This window comes from Oryzias latipes, chromosome 22 (genome assembly GCF_053564925.1).
Source record: "Oryzias latipes strain Hd-rR chromosome 22, Olatipes_Hd-rR_3.1".
Lineage (NCBI taxonomy): Eukaryota > Metazoa > Chordata > Actinopteri > Beloniformes > Adrianichthyidae > Oryzias > Oryzias latipes.
This window is the reverse complement of record NC_136258.1, coordinates 22,865,649-22,888,773: the sequence shown is the minus strand read 5'-3', so window position 1 is coordinate 22,888,773 and position 23,125 is coordinate 22,865,649. Positions and strand designations below refer to the sequence as shown.

Genomic DNA, 23,125 nt, shown 5'->3' with positions numbered 1-23,125 from the left:
TCTCAAGGTGATGCCAAGCCCAAAGAGCTCTCCAACCTTCTTGATGCCTCAGTGAATACGTTGCTGCAGTGCGTCACATCTGGAGGGACTTGCACTGCATGTCGAAACAGTGTGACTCAGTTTAAGCATCATCTTGTAAGTTTAGTGTATATAGTTAAAAAAAAAAGTAGTAAAAAACTTCTCCTTTTAGAAAAAACATTTCTTTTATATAAACCTCATTAATTATATACATTTTTGTCTTTTATTGGTTCAAATAACATAATTTTATCTTAAAATTAGATTTATGAATTTTATGTTCTAAATTAAGATAGTAATCTGTGGAAATTGAATACAATATTGTTGACACGATGATGCTCGATACTCTGAAATCAGATGCTTTCTGGTGGTTATTGTTCATCTTGTATACTTTGTTCTGCCATTCACAGTAACAATAACTGATAATAAATGCAAATAATACATGTGCCCACCCCCCATGTGATCAGTGTGAACTTCAAAATAAAATCACACCCTAAAAAAATAAAAAATCAATGCACTGCTAGGAAGTAACAGGATAAAATGTAGATGGGTGCTTGTAAAAATCTTGCGCACACCCTAGTGGTGACTTATTGTAACTACAAATATGCAGTATATCTTTTTAATACACATCTGTTTGTGGATCTAAAAGAAAAAAAAGAAAAATAAGCATCTTCTCTGATGAAATGTATACCCTGATGCAAAACTCAACTAAAATTAGATATTGTGAACTTAAAAGTGTTTTAGTCGTTCAGGAAAAGAAGATTTTAAAAGCTGCAGAACTCTGAGCAAGCTGTAAGGTGAATAATGGTAGCAGAGCCCTGAGCAGGAGCTTAAATGAGGTGCTTATTTCCTCCCTCTGCAGTGTTAGAAGTTATAAATCATGTATTTCAGTTGCTCCTCTGCTGATCTGAATCATTAATAGGAAAATTAAAATACTGTTAAAGTGGAGGCAGAGCTGAGAATTGAAGCACAAATCTAAATGGGCTGGATTCCTTTCTGCTGCCTTAAGCATTTTCTTAAATGTTCTTAGTCCTCCTTTAGTAAACAGATGAAATCAGAGACTTTCCTTTGAACTCAGGGTTGACATGCAGGATATGTGTTCATGAAATAAGATTTTTTGGTATTAAAGTCAAGCAACGATATTGGATTTATGTTTAAAACATTGAAAAACAGTATAAACCCAGTGGAGTAATTTACTCAGAGTAAGTCTTCAGCAAGAATATATCAAATATTTAAATCTAATCTCATCCCAAGTCGCATCTCCTGGAATGACAATACATATGATATACATTACACATCCACTTCTTCCATTCCTCTCTTTGGCTTTATAGAAAAATGCTAACAGGTTGTAGTAGTAGTAGTAGTAGTAGTAGTAGTGGTAGTAGTAGTAGTAGTAGTAGTAGTAGTAGTAGTAGTAGTAGTAGTAGTAGTAGATTTTGGACAAGTGAAAACAGGTGTAGAATAACAAAATAAGACAAATTATGTAAAACAAGAAAATTATGTAAAACCAGACAAGACAAAATTATATAAACACAAGTCCAAAAGGTAGTGAGAGGAAGAAAAAACGTATAAATTCTCACCACCTTTACCTTAAGTCAATCAACCAAACTTCATTTATAAAGCACTTTTAATATAAAAGTACAACACAAAGTGCTTTACATTAAAACAAAACAAAATAAATAATATAAAAACAAGCATGAAAATTAAAATAAACAAGCACAAAAACAAATAAATAACAATGAAAATAGGGCCCCCCTCCCTGTACCTACACAACCCCCCACTTCTTTCACATCTCCCACCCCCTAACTAATGGGGAAAGACAATGACAAATAACAAATAAGGAATAGGCTGAGCACGAAAAAAAGATGTTGGAAACGCTGGTAATTGGAACCTCCCTCTCTGTGAACAGCCGCATAACCAGCCAAATGCAGCATCACAGGCGGGGACCACTCCACCACAGCAAAGAGGTGATGCAAGTCCCCATCCAGAACCGCAGTGGCTGAACAGCAGCCAACCCAAAGGGAGAGGTCCCAACTGAGGAAGACTGGAAAATAAATAAATAAATAATAAAATTAAAATAAAAAAGAGACTGAAAAAGTAAATATTGTTAAAAGCAATAAATAATAAAACTCTGAAATAAGGTAAATTAAAGTTAAAATACATTAAAATCTAGCATAAGTTCATAAAACAAGATAAAATGGATAAATAAAAATAAATAAATAAAACAAATAAATAAATAAATAGTGGTAGTAAAAAATTTGCTGAAAGCCAGGTTAAAAAGATGGGTCTTTAGCCTTTTCTTAAAAACTTCTCAGGTCCTCTGGCAGGCTGTTCTATAAACGGGGGCCATAGTGTTGAAAAGATGCCTCTCCATAGGTTTTGGCTTTTACAGTCGGAATGGTTAACAGACCAGTGGCAGAGAATCTCAGGGTCTGCGAGGGTTCACTCCTTACTAAAAGATCTGATAAATAAGAAGGTCACAAGACCGTTAAGACATTTAAAAACGGTTAAAAGTATCTTAAAATCAACCCTGAAGCATATGGGGAGCCAATACAGGGATTTTAAAATTGGGGTGATGTGAGCTCGCCTCCTGTTCTTGGTGAGAACTCTTGCAACAAAATTTTGGAGAAGCTGAAGGTTCCTAATGTTGGTTTTTGGAAGACCAGCAGGCAGGGCGTTACAAAAACCAATTTTACTCATGATGAAAGCGTGCATTAGCATCTCCATATTAGCAAAAGAGATTAGTGGGCGGACCCTAGCCAGATTTCTGAGATGATAAAAAACAGTTTTAACCACCTGTTTTATATGTGGGATAAAAGTTAGCTTAGAGTCGAAAATAATGCCCAGGTTTCTGACTGTTTCTGAATGGCTTAATGAAAGTTCTTTTACCTTCAGAAACTGTTTCTCTCTCTTAGCTTCAGGACCGATAACTAAAATTTCAGTTTTTTCCTGGTTGAGCTGCAGAAAATTATTTGACATCCATAATTTCACATCTAAAATACAGTTAAAAAGTGCTTCTATTGGTCTCGTGTCATCAGGAGACATTGCTATGTACAGCTGGGTATCATCAGCATAGCTATGAAAGCTGATGTTGTGGCTTCTGATGACATTCCCCAGAGGAAGCATGTAAATCTTAAAAAGCAAGGGGCCAAGGATGGAACCTTGAGGCACACCACAATTAATTTCATGGACCCCAGAAAAGTGTCCATGCTTACCATAAAGTTTCTCTCCATGAGACGAAGTCCTTGCTTTCCTAACTAAACCCAGTACACCCACCATCAAAGTCCAGTCCCCTACCCAAGTGTATATTCGGTTACAGCTGCACATGTAATTCTTATTTCCAAAAACATACGAATGAATAACAAAATCTTATTTTATAAGTATGCAGATTTACAGATTTATTGTTTTGTATTTGTACATGTTTATCAATGATCATATTTATGTATTTATACTTAAATTCTTTTATGTTTGGACATTGTTTCAAACATTTACTGGTTCTGTTCCACAACTTCACTCCACAAATTGAAACACAAAAGCTTTTTTATTTGTACGTGCTTTATGTGTGAGAGATTTTTCTTTTATCCCTAAAATTGTATTTTTCCTCTATTTTAATAAAAAACCTTTGGATATTTGTCGGTAATAAATTGTTTTGTGCCTTTAATATTATTTGAGCGGTACAATAATCTACTAGATCATAAAGTTTGTATTAATTTTGATTGTATGAATAATTTGTTTGTGTGTTCAAGGTAACTGACTTTGTGTATGATTCGCATTGCTCTCCTTTGAAGTATTTAAAGTGAATGTAACATTGTTTGATAGTTGTTTCCCCAAACCTCTACACAATAAGAAAAATATGGTAAGACCAGTGATTTGTGGTCCAGAACTAGTTTTGCTTTATTCAACACAGAAATACTTCTGGATAATTTAGTTTGTAAGTATGTGGTTTGCAGGTCAGCTTTTCATCAATTAAGACCCCAGGAAATTTATTTTCATAAATTCTTTCAAGTTTCACCTCATTTATGTACATGTCAATGTTAATATTTTAGAAGCTATATATTTTTTTTATTTTCTTGAGAGATTTCAATTGTTAAACATTCAAGCATATTGTCAACAACAGCTGTCCTGCTATGCACTACTCTGAAATGCAGAGTTCTATCCACATATAGAGCAACTCCTCCACCACCTTTGTTTAGTCTATTGCAATTATAGCTGAGTTAATAACCCTCCAAATTAAAGTTTTCAACTCCCTTCTCTGCATTGAACCAAATAATATATTTGGTATATTATTTGGTTCAATGTATTATTATTGAACCAAATAATATATTTGGTTCATATATGTATGAGCCAATGAATATATGATGGTTTGCAGTTTTGGTTGATTAATTCTAAGCTTTCTCTAGGTTTTACCTTTTTTTAGATTTTTAACGTTAGATAAATTAAGGTAAAACGTTCAACCGACTGTCAGAGTCGTTGATTATTAGAATAAACTTAAAGCTCATATTCTCACTATCTGCTGTGCAACAGTGCTGTTTAGAGGCACATTTCTTAAAGTATACAATTGTATTTAGATTGTTGTAATGCTTATTTGATGGCAAAAAGAGAAAAAAAAAGAATGCACACAAAAGTTATGATAGAAAAAGTTGCGTTACATTTTCTTGCATTTTTAATTAAAGTTAATCTACTGCAGCAGAAGGATCTAATTTGACACAAGGTGTGTTTTATTTTGAAAGGAACTCAGACATGCTGCTATCAACAATAAAATAAGTTACAATTCTTAAATACAGAAAAATGTAACTGTTATAATTCAATTGTTGAACATATTTAAAGCTAGATTTTATAAATGGTGCCTCAAAAACACTACAGACATGTTTTTTCTAAAAGGTGAAGTGCGTCTCTCAATGAGAAACTTGTCCAAATGGCTCTTTTATTGTGGACTAGGCTCAAATTAAAACTTTTTTTTTTTAAATCAGTGTCTACAAAGCCTTACAAAAATATTCTCACAATGTGAGAATGTTTTTTTTTAACCCTTCTGCTCTCTTGCAGGTAAAAAAAAAGTGATGCACTGCCATGTTTAGTTGTAGAAAAAAATACCTTAATCCAACCATTTTTAACTTAAAATCTAACATTTTTAATCAAGTTTTTGTTGTTTTTGTTTATGTTTACATGTGAGCTGTACACCACCAGAGTACAAAGATTGTCTAATGGGTCTTTTTTGAATGATAAAACCCAAACAATTCTACCTTTGAAAACGTTTCAATTTTGGGAATTCATTTCATGATGTACCACATGGGGGCAGTGTTCCTTTCACAAAACATTTTTTCTGCCCTTTCCCAGGTTTAGCCGTAAGGTCCTGCTGGATGTTTTACCTTTTTCCCCCTTCTAACACCTGACTCAGCTCATCAGCTCAGCAGAGACCCGATGATGAACAAAATAAATAAATCATGTCAGACAATATAGTTTTCAACACAAATAATCAAAACTGCAATGTTTCTATTATTTTGGACAAAATTAATATTTAATTGTGCTATCTTAGATGACCCCCACCCTTACATTGATGTGTTCTCCCTACCATGACAAAGCTGGATAAAGGTGGAAAGATTTCATGTAATCCATAGTGGGTCTAGATGACCCAACTCCCAATGTTAAAGTGCCCAGGATAGCACAAGGGTTACGGGTTTCAATGTGCCATGTACTGTATATGTATGAGCTAATGACCAAACATAATCAATCAACCAATGGTTTCATGTTTCATTGTTTCAAACATAAATCCAATCAATTAATAAATAATTATCCTAAGTCTACTATATCTCTGCTTAGATATCTGTTGTCTGTTAGTTTTATTTTTGTTTTGATTGCTTCAAATACCTCATTTCCAAATCCTAATTTTAAAATAGATTAGAAATTGCATTTCTAAAGCCATTTGTTATCTCTTTGTAGTCCAACCAGCATCAGTGTGTACACATGTTTAATATATAATTGTACGTCACATGTAATAATACACATCAACAACAATATTGGTAGTGAAATAGACTTTATTGAACAGCTGTGTGGAGCAGAGATCAGTGATGAGTGATTGATATTGAACATATCAAATACAGAACGTGACATTTTGACCCTTGCGACGTTTAAAGCCGATGGCACCTCTTGCTTCTGGATGCGGAACATCTGAAACAGATGTGTACCATAACAAAAGCACAACTTTGTTTGGTGGGACTGTTAAAGCACGCTGCAAAAATTACATTAAGAATAATAATGGTAAAAAAAAGAAAAAAACACCATTATTTGTTTGAATTAAAACAACAAACATCCTCAGTGTTACAGGAAAAAAATGAAAGCACACAAAGAATTAGGCAACTGGAACATTTCATTGTAAACTGTTCAGTGATAAAAGGTTCTCTGTGAATTGTCACATTATGACTTAGAAAATTAAAATATATATATATATACAAAAAAAGAGGATCAAATACATTTGAAGTGTGAGAATGGGGTTCTATCGGTGAGGAAGCCAAAGATGGAATATCAGTGAGGAGAGGAAAAGGAAGAACTATCACAAGCTTCTGCTGCAGACTTTTAGCACTGTGTCAGCAAACACGTTTGATACCAACCACCTCCGTTAATACAAGAAAGCACAAAGTGAGACGACTGAACAGGAAGAATCCATTTCAAAACGCCCCATTAGCTCAACAGACATTTGGATTATACCATTACAAGTTTGCTTTTTTCAGTGCAGTTTACTGAGCTGCTTCCTCTCCCCATAACATTATGCAATATTCTGTGTACTCAATGTAATCATAAATCAGGTTTAAGGGTTTCAAGTATACGTCAAAAAAGTTGGCACATATTTCTTAATGACATAAAACAAAAATATTCATCATCTTTATATCCTGCAGCCCACGAAGTGAGACAAACTAAATAAAAATGCTTTTTTTATTACTAATAATGTTTAGGTAACTTCAAATCTTGTACCAAATATAAACAAGCTAAAATCTGAGCGCAATGAAGAAGAAATAGAGTTTAATTTGATAAAGGAATGTTTTTGCAGTTAAAACTTTGGCTTAATAAATGCATTAATGGCAGGCCCAGAAAAACTAAAGAATAATCAGCAAAGTACACAAAAATAATACTTTATAATCAGAAACGAGTTGTTTCTCGTCTTAAAATCAGTCTAGTAACATTTCTCTCTGACCACATGAAAAAACTAAGTACACTGAGGGTTAAAACAACATCTGAATTTGTTTTGGCAAATAGAAACATGGGACATGTTGCTGCTAGTTTGTAGGAGCATTGCTTACCCCTCTTCCACCATTGTGCGTGATGCATCACCATCATTAGGAATGAATTGCAGTAGTGCAACAGCCCAAAAATATTAACATGTTAACAAATATTAATCATATCTCTCATAAAATGAAATAAAAGAACCTCTGGAATCCTCCTGTGCATCGACAGGCGACTGACAACTACCCCGAACCCACCCCTCACCAGGACCGGTTGGTTTTGGCAGTGGTTTAACACTTGTGCTTCATAGCGAGCTGCAGGGAAAATTTAGGGTGGGGAAAAGATAAAAGGAAAGCACAATAAGAACACTTCGTAGGCAGAAAAGAAAAGCTTCTAGAAGAGCTTTATTCCATAAACAAACATCATTTTAAAGCTCTAATGGGCTCTACATGAAATTCATTAAGGAAGGGGCTGGGACCACCGCTCTTGTCGGATAGCAGAACACACGGCACACTGTAAGCACGCTCCGTAGAACTGAAGTCCACGTGTCAACCAGGAGGGGGCAGCAGAGCAGCGCGGAGGACTTCAACGCTTTCATTCAAACTGAGCAGTGCAGTTAAACTGTCTGCTGTTACAAAGTGAGGTGCATAAATTAGATTGCAGAGACAAAGACTCAAGGTGACCCCTTTTAATGTACTGCAGATGCTGACTGCTGTACAGTGCAGACCAGCAGAGCATTCATGCCCACTTACACCAAGTAACTAGTGACGCACTAAAGTAAACTGCTGAATTTTTGGTCACAATAATCAGTCAAAGATGAAAACGTGAAGGCAAAAATCTGATTACATTTTTTTGTTGCTGCTGTGCTATGATATATAGGTAGTTAAATAACATTATTTAAAAAAACAAACCAACAGTCCTGTTTCAGGAATCTAAAAAAAATCAGCACCTTCACTAGTCCACTGAGATCAACAGAGGTAGGAGGGCTTTTTCCATGCCTCCAACAAAAAAGCCTTTCTTCATAATATTGTGCAAGAAAAACGAAAACTTCTTTAGCATGTAGTTTAAAAAAAAAGCTAATGGTTGTTAGTGAAATAGGAAAATCTGGAAAATAATTCTTCTTGGTGGGGGTTTCGGAGTCATTTTCAAGGCATTTTGCCTTGAGAAAAATAAAAACCATGTCTTTCAAAAGTCTTTCTCATTGCCTTAAGGTTAAAACATTTAAGAGAAGCAGGGAAATTGTGTCAGTTTATATTACTTTACATCATTTTCTTTAAAGACCCACTCAGATCAAAATTATGTTTTTAACAAGTTGTTGTGGTGTTTTTCTGATGATGAAGGAACATAAAATTGAATTCTTTATTGAAATTGTGAATTAGGAGCAGAGAAAAAGATGCAGCTGGAAAAAGCTTGTAGCTGTAACGTAGAAACTACATTCGGCTGGAGCTGATGCATCCACTTGTAGACGACTAGATCCATGTGTTATCTGAAAAGCTCTATTAATGCTCGGCATTTTTGTTGCATCAGGGTTATGAGGGGCAGCTAAGCTAGCAGGAAGGAGTGTAAACAAATGGCCGACGGGAAGTGGGGGCGGGCAACAGTTCCGACCACAACTCATGGGAAAATTTCTTATAAACTACTGCAACTCTGCAGAAACTATGACCTAGAAACCTAGAAAACAGTTTTTATTTTTTTTATTTTACATTTTTGGCTACAAAGAGTATAATCATAATTAAAAGACCACTGGAAATACTTTTACAATTGATCAAAAGATGATCAGAGTAAGACTTCAAGTTATCGTATTTAATATGGACCACAATTTATGTACAATTTACGTACATTTCCAAAATATTTACTTTTTTTAAATTCAGGAATGCAAAATGAAACCCCATTTGAGAATGAAGAAAACAGAATGTTTGCTGTAATGTTTATTGTTAGTTTTGCTAGAATTCTAATAAAAGTAACTTTTTCTGCATTACAGGAGGCGTATTCTAGATGGCGAGTCACAGCAAAACGTCAGAATGGATGTACCGGTATTGATCTCACTGTTGCGCCGCTTGTTTACATTTTGCCTTACCTTGTGTGCTGTGACAGCAAACTGTTCGGCGCTGTTCATCATGTCAGCAGTCCGCTCCTCAGCCCGACCTAATCGCTCGCCGCGCTCGTTCAGAGCTTGGCTGGCCTTCTGCACCGCGCTCGTCACGCTGTCTGCAGCCGAGTGCAGGATGCTGTTACCTGGAGATAAGTGGAGCCAAGAAAGGCGAAGGAAAGACAAAAGAGGAAGTGACAAAAGAGAGGAAGAAGTTGGAATTTCTCTGAGGAAATGGTAGATGCTAAGACCTGATTTCACAGTGGGGCGTCTGACATAACAGGGTTTAAGTGCAATGAGTGCCACTGCCCATTAGTTTAACTGACAGACAACAAACTCCTTGAAACACGAAATAGTTGCCACCTGGTAAACAGTGGGAGGATGATTAATGACTTTAACTCAAAGCTAATTTAATTCAAGAAAAGATCGAGTAAAATTAACCTTTTCCAAACTTGAAAAAAGGTGAAAACAACACAATTAGAGGAACATTTAATGCCTCCTTTCAGAAGACCTTTCAGAGAAGGAACCATTCGGCGCAGCCATTGTGCAGCTTTGAAGTCGGCCCTTTTATCACTCTCCTTTAAAAGCACCTTCTGATAAAAGGGGGTCCTTGTGACACCCTGAAGACCCAATGGTGGATAGAAGACATCTTCAGATAGCTGTGGCAGCCTGCCGGATGTTTTCTCCGACAAGCCATTAATCTGCCACATGTGGAGAGCACTGCTGAAGAGCCTCCTAACAACTACTGCTTTGCTTCAGTCTGCATGACCCTGTTCTAATTTTACTGAAAGGAAGGCCTTTTTTATGCCTTTGCCTACACACACATTGTGTTTCTCCAGAGGGGGACTTTCAGTCATGTATTGACTTTGAAGAGATGAAGCACAGCGGACAGGGTAAAGGTACTGAGCATATTAAGACCTGACAAGGCAGACTCTGTCATTCCCCACAGGAAACTGCAATAAAATACATGTATGTTCCTGAGCAATGAAGGTCATGTGTTGAGTGGCAGGTGGTTGGGAGGATTCAACTGCATTAGAATAAGTGACAGACAAAAAAGCCGCCAGCTGCTTGTTCTTTAGATGATCTGACACAAGAAAAAGTCAAAGCCATTCAGACACACCCGAGCTAAGCGCTCATCTTCACACCTACACATGAAAAGAAGGAAATTCGTCAAGACAAGTGGATCAGTGAGTCCATGAATCCCACAGCTGAAGTCAAACACATCTGGACGAATGAGGAGATCAACTTTTGACCTTCAGGGAGAAATGCCACGATCATCTATTAACAATGAAATAGAGTTCAAACACAGACAAAGCCGTTTTGCACAAATATATTCTCTTTTTTCCCCTTCTCACAGATTTCCCTTAAACTTTTGCTTCTCAAAAAAAAAAATAAAAACAAAAAAAAGCCCCGGAGTAGCACTCCCATCATCCACAGCAAACCCCCAACTCCCCTCCCCTCCACACCTTATACTCAGAACAAGAACATCTCCATTTATTTGTCCACCCACTCCTTTCCTTTCCTTCCAGCCTCTCCCGTCTGTTCTCAGAAATCAGTGGCAGGCTGTAATGTGGACTCCCCCGAGTGTAAGTACTGTAGAAATTTATTAGAGCGGTGCAGGGTGGAGATTTGTGGAGTTTTTGACCGTTTTCTCATTACAAGCTGGAAGAAACAGGTAGGAGTGATATATGGAGCCATCCCAGTGATTTGATCCCCGTGCTTTAGTGCCTCAACGTGAAAAGGAAGCAGAACAACAAAAGCCTACTTTAGGGGATAATTGATTTTAATAAAAGAAAAAAAAAATCGAAGGACTTCTTAAACTTTTTGCACAAAAAATGTTTTTTCATCAGGATAAATGTGTCCCCCCCCCCACCAAATCCAGTTATTGAAGTGACTAAATCCAACAATGTACAAGAATTTTGTTATCGTACTCTACGTGTTCGACAACAATGGAATCCGAGCAGAGTAGAGATGTTTTTGCTGGAAGAAAAATGTTCCAGAAAATGAAAGAAAACACAACCAGGATGTGAGACCCCCTCCCTCTATGCTGTAGATTTTAAACAGTCTGAACTGCTTCGGAGAAACTATCCTAATGGTTGTCAATCGAAGCAGCGTGACGATGACAGCTGTACCACATCAGACTACATGGAATTTTTGAGAACGAGTGGATGACTTCAGAAACAAGCACACCAACACAAAAGAGCCGAGTAACAAACATGATGTTTTTCATATTTTCATCCTGGCTGTGTGTCAGCATCAGTTTGTAAGGATAATGCTGTGGGCTGTTTATGCAGGAGATTAACTTCATTTATTCAACATTATCCATGTTTTAATAAAGGCATCTGCATAAAACTGTTTAAACCAGGCTGTTTTGTATCCCAAAAAGAAACTTCTGTTTTTGAATTTCAAAGCAAAAACACTTAAAAAAAATTAGACTAATTCACATTTTAAAATAGATTTATGATGTTTTAGCTCTGAGAGTCAACCAGGAGTATTTTTGTTTATGGCAATACTATTCTGTTTTGTTGTTTAGAAAATCTTTAAAGGAATTTGTTGAGTTATTAATATCTTTTCTTGTATTTTTGGTGGTCTGATGGCCAAAGCAGTTATACTTAAAGTATTTTTGTCAAAATACATTTACTGATCAAAGAGAATCTAAATAGGCATAAATGATTATCTTAAAGACGCACTTAATGAAAATGGAGTGTTTTTAACATGTTCTTGAGGCTTCTTTCTGATGATAGAAAACATTTAGGAAGAAAATTAGGCTTAAAACTGTATTTCTGCGTATTTCTTGAAATCGTTGCGAATCAGGAGCAGTAAGAAAAAATGCTGTTTTAAAAAAGATTGCATTTGTGATGTAAAAGAAAACGCAGGCCGGGCCACAAGCTACCTGCTCTGCTCCATTCTGATGCATCCAGTCAGATCAACTCCATTGAGTGTTTTAATTCTCAGAAAAAGACCCTTTTATTCAGTTGATCTTTTAGTTGATTTTAGTCCTTGCTTTACTACGCTTACTGTGTTTTGTTATATTATTATTATTCTATTTTATTACCTCTGTGTTTTATTTTGATTGTATTCTCCTTTCATAAAGCACTTTGTGATTCTTTCTGGGAAAAGTGCTATATAAATAAAGATATTCTGTTCTATTCTATACACGTACTTCTTGATTTTTCTCGTCCGAGCTGGCATTGGGCTCTAAACTGTATGGCTGGATGGCTCCAATATTGTTCGCCATTCAAGCTAACCTAATAATCTGACAACAAATTAGAGTGACATTTTGTATTTTATCATATTATAAATATATATATTTTTGTTTTAAAGAAAGAGTCCTCCACACATAATAAAGAAGCAGAAGTTCAACTTGGTTTAAGTCTCTAAAATGAGCAAATTCAACAACTTTACTCTTTTCCTTCATTAGAAAACTATTAATGTTTCAAGTAACAGTGGAACTCATTTGAAATAGATCATTTATAAAAATGTAATCTAAATGTAGATAAAATAGATCAAAAGATGTTTAACAGATATGACAGAAGCCTGCAGGCAGAGTTGTGATGTTGCAGCTGCAACTTAAGACGCTCCTACAATTTAATTAATGGAAATCTTGACATTACCAGTAGCTGAATAAGTGAGTGGAGGCTTCCCTCACACACACACACACACACACAGTTCATTCCTTCTGCAGCCAGCTACACAGCTACTTAAAAAAAAATCCAATCACTGTCCTCCTCATTCTTCCTGCAGTGTTTTTCCATTACAGTTCATTTAGTTTTCCATCTCCCTTTATTCCTGGGACATCACTTCACCAGGAAATGTACTGCATCAAGCAGCTCAACTCTGCTTGACTTTAGTTAAAAATTCAGTTCTTTCTTTGCATCCATTCACAACCTTGACTTGATGTCAGAATTATAAGGAATGTATAAAACCGACCAACTTCCTTAGCAACAAGAAACAATGCTCATACATGAATGAGCTGAAGTAAATGTCCCAGTTTGTGAATGGAAAACGCCCACCTGGTTTAGGTGTGCTCAGTCAATCAGAAACTGGCCTGATTAAATCCAGCTGATCAGCAGAGTTAGCTGCAAAATAAGCAGGGCGATACCCCACAAGGAACAGGGTTGGTGACCCCTGATCTAGAGGGACAAGATGATGAAAACTCCCAGATGGTCAAAGATGGCAACTGGGGTTCACTGCAAAAATATGCGTTGCTCGTTTAGTTGTCAAATCCAATTTTCAGATCATGAAAGAGCTGCAGTTTAATTTCTTTGCCCTTTTATTAATCACACTGGTAAACAGCAGCATCCTTAAGTTGATCAACTTTACCAAAGGTTTCCCATCATCTTGAATCAGGAATTGTGGAAAAACAGCAATGCATGTTAAGCTGATAACATTGTGTAAAACATTGTTTTTATTTTTTTTTCTTCACAATCATTCTTATAATCCACAAATACAACTTGCATATGATTCACAGACTGAATTCATCCATGCTTCAACCATTTTCAGAACCCTATGAATCCCTTTCAGGATCATAAGGCTGCTGGAGCAAACCCAGCTACTGTTGGGCAAAGACGGGGTACCCCCCCAAACAGATTGCCAGTCTGTGGCAGGGCAACACTCACACACTCACAAGAACTTCTTGGAGCAATTTATAGTCACCAATTTACCTATGAAACATGTTCTTGGACTATGGGAGGAAGCCAGAGAGCCCGGAGAAAATCCACACATTTACAGAGAGAACATACAAACTCCACAAACAAAGGTCCCAGCTGGGACTCGAACCAGGTCCTTCCCACTGTAAGGTAAGAGTACCACCGTGCAGCCCCAGACAATTAAAATGGAATGAACTGACTTTCTGTCTCACTTTGGGGAAATATTTTCTATTTGCTGCCTGTGTTTATAACAAAAACTCTTTCAGCAGTTACTGGAAATCGATCTTTTCACTATTAGTTCATCATAAGTGGGCTGCACGGTGGTGTAGTGGTTAGCAGTTTTGCCTCACAGCCAGATGACCTTGCTGTGAATGCTGGTTGTTGCATGTTCTCCCTGTGGATGTAAAGGTTTTCTCTGGGCGCTTCAGCTTCCTCCAACAGTCCAAAAACATGTCTTGTAGGTTAATTGGTGACTCTAAAGTCTCTTAGGTGTGAGTGTGTTCAGTTTTTTGTCTCTGTGGCCTACAGTGGACTGGCAGGCTGTTTAGGGCAAGGTTGTCAGAATCCTGGCCTCAAGGGCCGGTGTCCAACATGGTTTTTTCGTTATTGGCTAAACACACCTACTCCAGGTGTCATCAGCAGCAGATAAGGCAGGACTTCTGGAAAACCAGCATTAGGCTGGCCCTCGAAGCCTAGAGTTACCTCTCCCTGGTCTAGAGAGAACCTCACCAAACCGTAGCTGGATAGGTTTCAGCATCCCTGTAACCCCAAATGGGATTAAAGCAGATTTAGAAAATATATGGATGGATATGTTCATCAGAAGTGAAATACATTTTTTATTCAGCATATGCTTTTAGCTAGAGTTGCTCCATCAGCTATCATTTAGAAGTGTGATCAGTTAGCTCATTCTTTGCTGTTGAAAGAGGTTCTTCAAAAACTGGAGGGTTAAATTTGAACATTACGTCCTAAATGTACCATAAACTACTAAATATTCAGGAACAGCCACTTCTCTGTGGCTTTAATTAGCAGATAAAAGTCAGCATCACACAATAAATTAGGTTCCACAATTTCCATCATTTTCATCCTCACTAAGGTTACATGTTAACTTCCAGCAAGCAAGATATTCTAAAGATACCATAAGAGAAGTAGCACGTTATCAGTGTAATGCCTTGGGATGCCTAAGAGAGATTTATCTGAACAGTGTTTATCAGTGAAGGGGCCAGGTCAGAGAGCATGACTCACGTAACCTTTAGATAGACACTTAAAACCTCCATCAGCATGTGCTCAGCCTTCAAGCCATGAGGGAAATGTATCGTTGTGCTCATGGGAGCAGCGAGGAACTCCTAATCTTTACCTGACTGTCATTTAGGAGAACCACAAGAATCTGAAACTCGTAAAATTCACAAGAAGGTCTTTTTGAAATCTGATGTGTGAGAAGCTCAAAGTATTTCACTGATTTGTTTCCGTGCTTACCTTGTCTTAGAAGATGACCGTGATGTGACATAAATTCTTTCTTCATTCTGTTCAAATACACCTTGCAACGGAAAAAGACTGAATCTACTGCTTGGCTTTCTGTGATGAAAGAATATCAGAAGTCACTTTAAGATTTAGGCTGTCACACAATTGGATTTTCAAATTATTAGCTTTGGGATCACATTTTTGATTAATCACTCAAATAGGAGGATTTCATTAAAAACATGCAACTGTTCAAGTAGTTATTGTATATTTTTTTAGTTGTTGAGTAAAACAATCAAAAGGGGAACACTAGGTTAAAGGACCCTACACATCACTACTAAATCCGAGTCCCTGATTGGTCAAAGCGCCCGAAAACAGACTTTAAAACTAGAGTAGCAACACATAAACATTAGAGCTTGGAATGCAAAAGGCCAAAACGCGCATAGGCAAGCGTCTACATAGACTCTGCATTGGGAGCGGTCGCTTGAACGCACGTTTTGGAGCCCGGTGTGAGCATAGCATTAAAGTAAACTCTATTTTCAAGCCATTTTTCCATGAATTTGCACTTTCCCATTTTCCTGCATCAACAAGCACAAGGTTAAACAAATATATGACCAGTTCACGACCTTATTACACAACGCACCCCAGAAATGTTTTTTGTTATTTTAAGGGATAGGATTTTACATCACGATGATGAAAAAAAAAAATAACACTTTAATGCTTTATAAGGCCTTATTTTAGTTACAATTACATTTTTTCTCTTAATTTTTTTTAAAAATTACATTTAAGACTTTTCAGGATCTGCAGCGCCACCTTGTCACAATATAGACGGTCCAAAATGTATGCAACTTAATAAGGTGTCTTATTAAGAATTTAAAAAAAGGATTGTCCAAAATCCAAATATAGATTCTCCTTAAAAATGTTTAAAGGAATATGCTGATTTGAAGTACAGCATTATACCGCTGCAGCACCAGTTGTTATGTCTTCTTTTGGATTTCTTTTTACTTTTGTTTTTTAAAGGAGGTATAAAAGTGTTTGAGATATTCTATATTATTGTAATTTTAGTAAATGTATATCTAATATGCAGCCAACAGCCAGCTCGTTTCATTAACCTACAGCATAAATTGCTAGTTTCTCTACTAATCGGTCAGTGGAGAAGTGCAAGTGACAGGTAGTTCATTTCAAATTCAGAATTTCATAAAGACACCCTTCAAACTTGCACTGCAAAAAATAAACTTGAGTTGATCTAATAAAGGCTTGAATGCAGAAAGGCGGGAATCAATTTTTAGTCTTTTGTGTTTGGACAATGTGCAGAAATCCTTCTACTCCCTCAGCTGCTATTGAGTGGTTCAATTCTGGCTGGCCAAGTAAGAAGATTTGCAGAAAGAGTCTCCCACAGTTATTGTCCCACACCTGAGCAGCGTCATGATTTTTGTTTTGCACTGGTGTGAGACTTAAACTGAAGGGGACAGTAGTCGCGGCGGTTCGGCCTCCTCATTTTCTCTCCCTCCTTTAGTTCTTGAAAATCAGATAGAGACCTACTCTTTTATATTGCAGGCATGTCTGCAACACAAATCTAATAGGAGTCATTTTAGTCAGTTAAAAGAATGCTACAGGGTGTAATAACTGATGATTGTTTTTGCTGCAGGCGGTCAGTTAATGTGCAGTATTTGCGTTAATAACCCATTCTACTTTTAAAAGCCCCAGTTAGGGCGCTCTTCTGGGAAACGGCTACCTTCCCACACATTAAGACTATAAAATGCAACAGGGTCAGCTGAAGATTGTTAAATATGGGCCAAGTTCCTCGACGTAGGAGGGAGGTCAAGTCAACGTCATGCAAGGTTGAGAAAAAGTGGCAGCTTTAGCATCAACGAACAGATCGAGGGTTCCCACATATGCAGCGAAAAATAGACGTAAAAGTAACCACAGCACTAAAGGTTGTAGTGGTATTTTTGTTTCAATAAGTGGTTTAGATGTAGCACAAATGTAACAGATAGGAACCAAGCAGGGGGGAGTTTAAATCCATCCATAATTACATAAACTATACAGCAAGCTGGATAATGCTTGGACACCCGGGACTCAACAGATCAATAGCCGATTAACTCACAGAGGATTCTGCTGCAAACCCATAATCATAATCACCCCCTAGGACAGAAAAACCTTTGCCTTTCTCTTTAATCAACCTTTTGGTAGCTGATAATGCTGCCAACACAGCCGTCACAACCTTCAATGCTAAAAAAGCCGGTTTGGTCAGATGAAAGGCCAACCCTGAATTCTTGGAACCCTTATTATGGCATTAAATTAAAATCAAGTATTTAATGATTTCGCTTTTTTTCTTATGTGAACAAGAAAATAACATTAATAGTTACTGTTTTTTTTTTTAGAAGTACAAGCCCCTCTAGTTCCGATAACAAATACAAATAAACCTGTACCTTTTGTTTGGCTGTTGATTTGATGTCAGAAGCCTGCAGGCCGGTAGAAATTTAAAACACGGGTAGCACTTGGCCCACGAACCAGACTTTGGACATGTCTGTCCTAGATCAAAAACTAGCAGATGCCACAGTCTTGTTTCACCCTTTAGAAAAGTTAAATTCTCCTCTGTGTCTTTGTAACTTTCTCATATGATTTAAATAACTGATTCTTTGCTTCTTGAGTATTAAAATTCATGAAAATATAAGGGGAAGATAGTGTTTTATTCTAATTTTTAAAAGAAATTTCTCTTGACAGGAGCAAATATGAACTCCCTCACCAATAAGACATCCTGTGCTGCATCTGCTGCAGCAAATGTTCTTCAATAAAAACTGTCAAAGTAAAAAAAGGTATTTTCTTTTGTTACATGTAAGTTTACTTTAGTGAATTGTCATCCTTTTTCCAACTTACTAATATGACATCATTGGTTTACGATGCATTAAATAAGTATGTAAGTACATGTTTTTCTCGTTTACACTCCTGACATAACTTAAAAATGAAACTTTTAACCAATATTTTGCTGAGTATTTTAAACTAGTATATTCTAGAGGAATAGTAAATCACACAAGGTCTCGTGATTCAATGTCAACGGCATATTAAACAAAAAACTTTGTTGTTGGGAGAATCTCAGCCATAAATCCATAAATCTTTCAAACTAATTTTAAATCAGGACTTACTAAAATACCCTACTTTTAAAATGGGTAAAAGAGGCCCCAGAGCCTCAGGTTGCAGACCCCTGTGCTAGCTTATAGATCAGTATATGTAGATGTTTAGCTGAATTTAAAAAAAAACGGACAAAAGTTTTTTTTTCTTTTCAGTTTTACTGGATATGAGTAGGATAAATAAAGTAGTGGTTTAGTTATTTCAAATGAAGGAAAACCATCAAACATCAGCTACACATTGAAAAAGGCTCACATCAAATTTTAGAGAAACTTATGATTTAACAGTGTTTTTATGTGCTGTAAAGGCAGATCATCTTTGTCATGTAATATAGGTCAAAATGGATAAATTATGGTGAACAGCCTCTTTGACATCACTTCAGCAGAGCAGGGACAATATGCTGTGTACCAGAATTGAGCATACATATTCATACGCGCCAGGTGCTGCTTGTCATCATGCATAATTGCATTCAGACAGGCTCACGGCACAGTGCGACAGCAGTGAGCCTTTAGAGTTACTGCAGAGTTACTGCATTCTCACCAGATTTCAGAAGAAACAATGCTCAGATGATTGCTTTACATTTTCATGGCGCCTTACCTCCAAGCAGTTTAGCTTGACAGTTGACAAACTCGGGTTTCTTCTCTGAGCAGTAACGTTGGCAGGAGTAGTGGAGAACCTGAATAAAGGTGCACTTATCTCCTGCTGAAGAGGCGACCCACTGGTCCACAGTGTTATCAAAGCTGAGGTCAAACTCTGGACAGTCCTTAGGGAGAATAAAGAAATACACAATACAAATAGAAGTAAGAGGAAACCAATTAAAAGCTGTCAAAATGTTTTAAAGTCAACCTACTTTGCTAGAGTCCATGCCATTGACCTGCTGTAGCTGATCAATCGTCCACTGTGACCTTTTTACAAAATCAGATTGTCCGTAGAACTGCTTTACTTTAGTGATGGATACGCGGAACGGTTTCTTTTCGGTCACTGTGGAAAAAAATATCAAACGAAACAGATTGTTTTTGAGATTTTGATGAAGCAACTACAAATCATGAAGTCTGATTAGTTATTCAAATGATATTCGTACTGTTGTCTAATAACACACACTTCATTAAAAGGGAGATATGACGAGCAAAAGTCACAAGCTTTGAAGCTTTGTTCCTCAGGCAGCAGAAACAAAGAGACCATCAACAACAAACACTTCACCTGTTACCAACAGCAACAAAGAACATCATAGAAAATACTAAGAAGTAAATACACCAAACCAGCCTGAAAGGAAACAACATGATCATAATAGTTACAACAGCAGCTGAATATTTCCCTTGTATTGTTGTAGTAAAAAGTAATTCTTAAAAATAAAATAAAAAAAATAAAATTGCTGACAAAGTCCCTGTAATGAAACTTCTATAAATCCAATCCACAAAAATCAGTGGAGATTGATTACTTCTAGCAGTTGATTATTAATAAATGACAGTCTATTTTGCATGGTTTATTAAATTGCAGATATTGAACAGATACCGCTCAGTTTTAATTTACGTCGCATACAATAAGCATTGAGCCGTTTTACAATTTTGTCAATTTTAATAAAAGAAACCTCATAACGAGTCACAAAAATGGATTATTGAGTATGTGAGAGACACCTCAAGGTCATAAATCTAAATTCATAAAAAAGGTATAATCCAGCTGCTCCAAGCCATGAATTCAATTTCATATTTGTGTTTATTGTAAAATACAAGCAGAGGTTTTCATTAGTACAGGAGTATGAATGATGTGGAAAGCTGGCACTTCTCTCAGTATTCAGAAATATTTCTAATAGAATGTTAGAATACAAATGGCAATTTACTTAAACCCATATTGTTCATTGATGCATTTGCGACTTTTTGTGGCTATCTTCATTTTGCTGTTGTAGTCAAATTAACAGAGGAAAAGCTTTTGCCATGGTATCACAAGACGAAAGAAACCAGCCTCTACTGTGATCCCTCGCCATACCACGGTTCATCCTTTGCTGTCTCACATTTTCGTGGTTTTTTTTGTTCAGTTTCACATGCTTTATTAGTTTTACAGTGAACTGTGTTCTGCGTCCTTATTGGCTGTAGACCATTATCAATCCTTCCCCTCCTTCCTGTAAAATACATTCAGCTGGACACATTTACATAAATCTTAAATTAGGAGAGGATCTTTGTTGTCATTCTGTAATACTGACCCTTCTTTCTCTGTCAAGATTTAAAGCTTTGAGAGTTTAAACAAGAAAGAAAAGTGCAAAAATGTTGGTTTATGTCAGAGAAAATTGAATAAAGTGTGTATACCAGATTGTGTACCAGATTTAGGAACTCTTTCTTTCCCTCTGCCATCAGACTCCTTAACAGCTGACTAGAGTCTGGAAAAACAAACTGCACCTTTGCTTGTCCTAATTGTTGCTATTGTCATTGTCACTTTTGCACATTTGCACTTTTAGAACTGCCACTCGACATCTTGTGTTTTTGTGTGTATGATGTGAGTGAATTGTTTTGTTTCCTCTATACTTTTGGCATTTGGAGCAGACAGCAAAGAAAGAATTTAATTGTGCAGGGAAACCCGTTTCTTTACTGTGCATATGATAAAAACCCTTTGAATCTTGAATTGAGGGGATTCATGGACTTCATCAATTTTGCATCATTTTTTGAACAAAACTCCTGTGATTAATTGAAGTATTGAGCCTAACGTATTTTAACAAAGCAAAGCGACAAAATGTATCTTTTTTTTTTTTTAGAAAACATAAAAACAAAAGGAAATTATTTACATAACAAACATAGCCAAGGCAAAAAAGAAAAAAGAAATGGAAGGCCTTTTCTAAGTATCTGATGCCAGTGATTGGTTTGATCCATAAAAAGGCTGCTTAAAGACCCACTCACATGAAGGGGGTGTTTTTGGCATTTTTCTGATAATGGATGTCTTAAGACCTAACATCATGATTTGGGTTAAATTACCACAGTAGTTAATTCTGCTTAACTGAGGCCCTGTGACTGCATGTGTAGAGGCTCAGCTCAAACATTAGCTCGGGTCTTAAGAGGTAAAAGAAGTAAAGCTGAAAATTGCATTTCTGAGTAAAAAGCTGGTATTTGTTATGTAGAAAATGTGCTGGCTCCCTGCTCTGCTCCATTCGGATGCATCCACTTGCAGACAAACAGATCCATGTTTGTCTTCGTTTTCCTCAACTGACATTTGGCTCAAAATTGTACAGCTGGATAGCCGCTCTGCAGAAACTATGCCCTAGAAAACAACAGATTTTGTTTTTAATTTTGGCTAAAAACAGTATATTTTTTAAACAAAAAGACCACTGGGAACGCTTTTAAAATAGATCAAGGATTGATCGGTCTTAACACACATTTTTCTACTTGGTTTCTCATGCTCTGATGGTGACACGCTCACCTTATAATCTATAAATCCCATGTTGGGCTTGGCCATATTTCAGAACTGCAGTTTGAAGAAAAGCTCAGTCTGGAAACTTCACAGAAGGTAAAACATCACCAGAGACCCCTCCCACAGGAGGCTTTTACCCTCAAGGAAATATTATGACAGTTGTGGGGAATGAAACTATTCTTGTTTGAAACAAGTATGAAGGAGACCACCCACATGTGCACAACGTAATAATGTTAAACCCTTTAAGAAAACAGGAAGATCGCAACTGAAACAGATCTTTATCAGAAATTAAACCAAAACTGCAAAAAGCGTAACCATTCTAACTCAGAGAAAAAGGACACAAATTCCAACTTCAGTATTAATATTAAGGCCATATCACACAGACATTACGCATATTTTGTGCATATTGCACGGATGAAAATTGATCACATGTAAATAAACAAGGAAAAAGCGAGAAATTTATCACGAATGAACCATGTTATAAGCACGGAAGAAGTATGAATAAACCACACAGAGCAAGTAAATCAACGTAGACCATGAACCATGTGAGATTATTGCGCTCTTTATATGCAATTCATTAGTTATTCGTGCACCAATTAAGTCATTTTAATGGGATATTTGCATATAACATTAAGTTCTTTCATATTGTCTACGCAATATAAAGGTCATACATCGGTGGTACATGCGTGGAAAAGTCCATTACACATACGTGGACATCTGTGGAAAGTTCGTGGAAAGCCATAAATTTCCTTATGCATCCTGCGCAATTGCGTAAGAATTATATGCGTATAAATTGCATAAAATACGCAAACACTGCGTAATTCTCAATAGCCCAAAGATTTTGAACAACTCAATATCGAATTCACAAAAAGACCCGTTGGCCGAAACCCTCAACGGACATCTCTGCCCATTGATGAATGCAAGAAACACTTATGAATGACGTTTATCACAACAGACGAAAATTTCATTCATGGGAAATCTGCAAAATGTACTTAGTGGCTTTGTGACACGGCCATCGTGTTATTCATAAATGATCTTTTTATCTTTTATTTTTATATTATTTTTTTTATTTTATTTTGTCTTATGTTATCAATCACATCCATTATAATGCCTGGAAGTAAAAAAAAAAAGAAAGAAAAGGTTAAAGACAAAAATGTTGTTGGACGAGCTGCAAGCCTTA

The 23,125-nt window shown here is 36.6% G+C and overlaps 1 protein-coding gene across 1 annotated transcript in view; it reads right to left on the bottom strand.

Moving 5' to 3' along the window:
* Window positions 1-6,029: 6,029 nt before the first annotated feature.
* stxbp6 (syntaxin binding protein 6 (amisyn)) overlaps window positions 6,030-23,125 on the bottom strand; it is a 65,207-nt gene continuing 48,111 nt past the window's right edge. Inside the window, exons 3-6 of the mRNA XM_004082197.5 lie at window positions 19,403-19,533; window positions 19,150-19,315; window positions 9,308-9,465; window positions 6,030-7,544 (exon numbers count right to left, since the gene is read on the bottom strand). Coding sequence (XP_004082245.1) covers window positions 7,521-7,544; window positions 9,308-9,465; window positions 19,150-19,315; window positions 19,403-19,533 — 479 coding nt within the window. The 3' untranslated portion in view covers window positions 6,030-7,520. The remainder of the gene's footprint in view (window positions 7,545-9,307; window positions 9,466-19,149; window positions 19,316-19,402; window positions 19,534-23,125) is intronic.